The sequence below is a fragment of the Trypanosoma conorhini genome (assembly GCF_003719485.1).
Source record: "Trypanosoma conorhini strain 025E chromosome Unknown Tco_14.4_contig_01231, whole genome shotgun sequence".
Taxonomy (NCBI): Eukaryota; Euglenozoa; class Kinetoplastea; order Trypanosomatida; family Trypanosomatidae; genus Trypanosoma; species Trypanosoma conorhini.
The window spans coordinates 1-2888 of NW_021705326.1; the positions used below are offsets into that span (position 1 = coordinate 1).

At 62.2% G+C, this 2888-nt stretch overlaps 2 protein-coding genes across 2 annotated transcripts, besides 1 other annotated feature; both read left to right on the forward strand.

The window, feature by feature from the left end:
* Tco025E_09692 (uncharacterized protein) lies at positions 1–410 on the forward strand (the record flags this gene model as incomplete). The annotated part of the gene is made up of 1 exon (XM_029376502.1): positions 1–410. A coding segment is annotated over one exon (410 nt), but the record flags the coding sequence as incomplete, so codon positions are not given.
* A 315-nt stretch (positions 411–725) lies between these two features.
* Positions 726–2147, forward strand: Tco025E_09693 (putative protein kinase; the record flags this gene model as incomplete). The annotated part of the gene is made up of 1 exon (XM_029376503.1): positions 726–2147. One exon carries the CDS (start codon positions 726–728, stop codon positions 2145–2147), a length of 1422 nt encoding a protein of 473 aa, XP_029223386.1.
* Positions 2148–2803: 656 nt separating this feature from the next.
* Positions 2804–2855: a microsatellite.
* Positions 2856–2888: the final 33 nt, after the last annotated feature.

The following is a 2888-nucleotide window of genomic DNA, read 5'->3' on the forward strand; positions in this document are numbered from 1 at the left end:
AAAACCTATTGGTCCGGCGTTGGCAGGCCTTACAGGGTTCTGTGCGGTGGGAGTCCCGGGCCAGTGCCGGGAATCTCTCTTGTTGTGCGAAGAGCGCCTCGACGGAGTGTGTGTCGCTGCTCCGTGGCCTTCCGCAGGGCTTGTTGGAGGCGGCGGAGCCACTTCTCTGCGTGACAGGTCAGCTGCAGCGGATGAATGGAGGACTCTCGGCCCTGTGCAGCGCGACTGTGAGGGCGCCGCCGGGTTTGCGGCGTTTGCTGTTGGAAGAGCGAGTTTGGCGGCGACGGGTGGTGGTGGAGCGGACGCGGGACTACGCGGTTTGCATTGTTGGTGGCTTCCTGCCACCTGTGCAGCGCCGCGGCCGCCTGCTGGGCGAGCGTGCGTTTGCCGCGCTGGGTCCATTGTCGTGACGTGCGTTTTGCGGTCGCACGGGCGGCTTTTGTTTTTTCGCTGGGGTTCTTTTTTTTTTCTCTCCTTTTTTTTTCTTGTGTCTGTTGCTCTGCTTTGCCTGCGTGGGTTGTGGGCTCACGTCAACAGCTTCTTCCCGTTGTTTGCCTGGCGCTGCGGTTTGGGCGTGCCACACACTTGAAGCGTGAGTATTGCTTCCGCGGAAGAACAGCAAGCGCAGAGGGAGGAGACGGGGTTGTCGCCGCAGGGGACACCAGCAACGGACAAATATACTTCCCCGCGGCGGGAGTGCGAGTGGGCAATTGCGTGGGTGCCTGATGGGGACGCTGCGCGAGAGGTGCATACTGGGGCAGGAGGTGCTGCTCGCCCAGCTGATTGGGGCCGGCGCGAACGGCCGCGTGTACCTTGCCGCCCCCGTGAGCCAGTCGGCAGTGACCAACCAGTTCCGCTACCCGTCGCGCTTTGTGGTGAAGGTGATGCAGAAGGACGTGTGCCCCGCCGGCCACGCCGCGACGATTCTGAAGGAAATCAATGCGGTCCGCACGCTGAAGCACCCCTTCATTGTGAGCTACGTGGGCGCTTGGGTGGAGGCGGGCTGCGGTGAGCACGGCGGGAGCGTGTGCCTTGCCATGACGTATTGCGACGGTGGCGACCTGCACGACCTGATCCGCGACTACCGGAAGAAGGACGAGTACGTCCCGAGGGACCTGGTGGTGATGATCATGCTGCAGATCTTCTCGGCGCTGAACCACAGCCACGCGCACCACATCATTCACCGCGACATCAAGCCGGCGAACCTTTTCCTCGTGCGTGACGAGACCGGCGGCGGCGGCGACGGTGACGGCTGCTGCTGCGGAGTGGCGAGGGCTCTTGTGGGCGACTACGGGCTGGCGCGCCCGCTGGAGCGTACGGTGGAGCTGGCCAGGACGCGCGTCGGCACGCCGTGCTACTGCTCGCCGGAGATTGTGGCTGGTGAGGCGTACACCGCCAGGACGGACATTTTCTCCGCCGGTGTGACGTTTTTCGAGCTGATGACGAAGCAGCGGCCGTTCTGGGAGAAGAACTTCACGGAGCGGCAGTCGTTCCACGCGATACTGCACTCCGACCCGATGCCCCGGCTGCGCCGTGTGGCGGAGGGGCGCTACGACAGCTGCCTTGTGCGGTTGGTGGGGTCGTGTCTTTGCAAGGAGGAGAAGGGGCGGCCGACGGCGTACGATGTGCTGACTGGCTTCTCCACGCGCCTCACGAGCTACGTGCGGGCGAGGGGCATCCCCGTCTGCGGCGAGGCTGCGAGGGTGTCGCCGACGCGGGTCGAGGGCAACTCCCCGCCGCGCCGCATGTCTCCCATCTCGCCGGTGCGGCGGACGCCGTCGCGGCCGCACGCGCCGTCGCGGCCACGGAAAGGGTCGCCGGAGCCGGCTGCGGCGCCGCGCGCCCCGCTGGTCGTCCCCGCTGCCGTGGCGGAGGATGCTGCGGCCGGGCCCAATGGCGTGTCCGTGGAGCAGCTGCTGCACGTGCTGGACCGGGGCCTCGGCGACAAGGCAGAGGCCGAGAGCCTAAAGCAGCTCCTTGGCGGCGACGTTGAGGCCCTCTTGCTTGTGCGGGTGCTTTTGCTGACGCGCGGCAACAACAGAGACGCACTTGAAAATGGCATCTTCAAAGTGCTGCTGTCGTTGAAGCCGAACATTTCTGCGGAGCAGGTCGTCCTGTGGATGTCGGGGCGCGGCTGCGGTGTGTAGGCGGTGCTTTGCTTTGTCTTAAGCTCGCCGCCGTTCCGGCGTGCCCGCGCCGTGCTTGGGTGTGCATTTGCCTTTTGTTTTTGTCTTTGTTTGCCCCTTCACAGTAGTTTTTGCTGTTTTTTTTTTAATGCAGTCTTCTTTCTCCTTTCGGGTGCTTGTTTGTTCGTGCTTTGATTCCCCCTCGCCTCTCTCGTGGCTTCCCCCACCCACCCCCTCCCTCCCCTTTGGGCGGCGGCGCCTTGCCGCCGGGCTGTCACTGCCCGGGCTGCGCTTGCTGATATTTGTTGTGTAAGCTTTCCTCACAGTGCGCCGTGTGGGCCGTGGATCGCCACCTTCTCCTCTCTGCGCCTGTCACGGTGCGGCTGTTGCCACCGCCTCGTCTCTGTCTCTGACCGAAGACTCAACGTCAATTACTCCCTGAGAGCAGCTCACGGTGGCTGCGATTTATGCCATGTGCGCCGGAGTTGTGTGCTGCTGTGCCTGCGTTTTTGTGTCCATTATGCTGCCTTTTATTATTTGTGTGTTGGTACGCATCGCTTTGTCATGTCTTTTTTTTTGCTGTTCTTTGAATTTCTATTTTGAGGTGGTTTTCGGTTTTGTTTACCCTTCTGCCGAGATGATTCTTATGGGGTTGCTTGTGTACAGTGTTTTGCGCCGTGTTGATTGTGTGTGTGTCTGTGTGTGCGTGGGTTCCTGTGTAATATGTGTTCCTGATGCTTGGCTGTGCGTGAAATGTCTGCT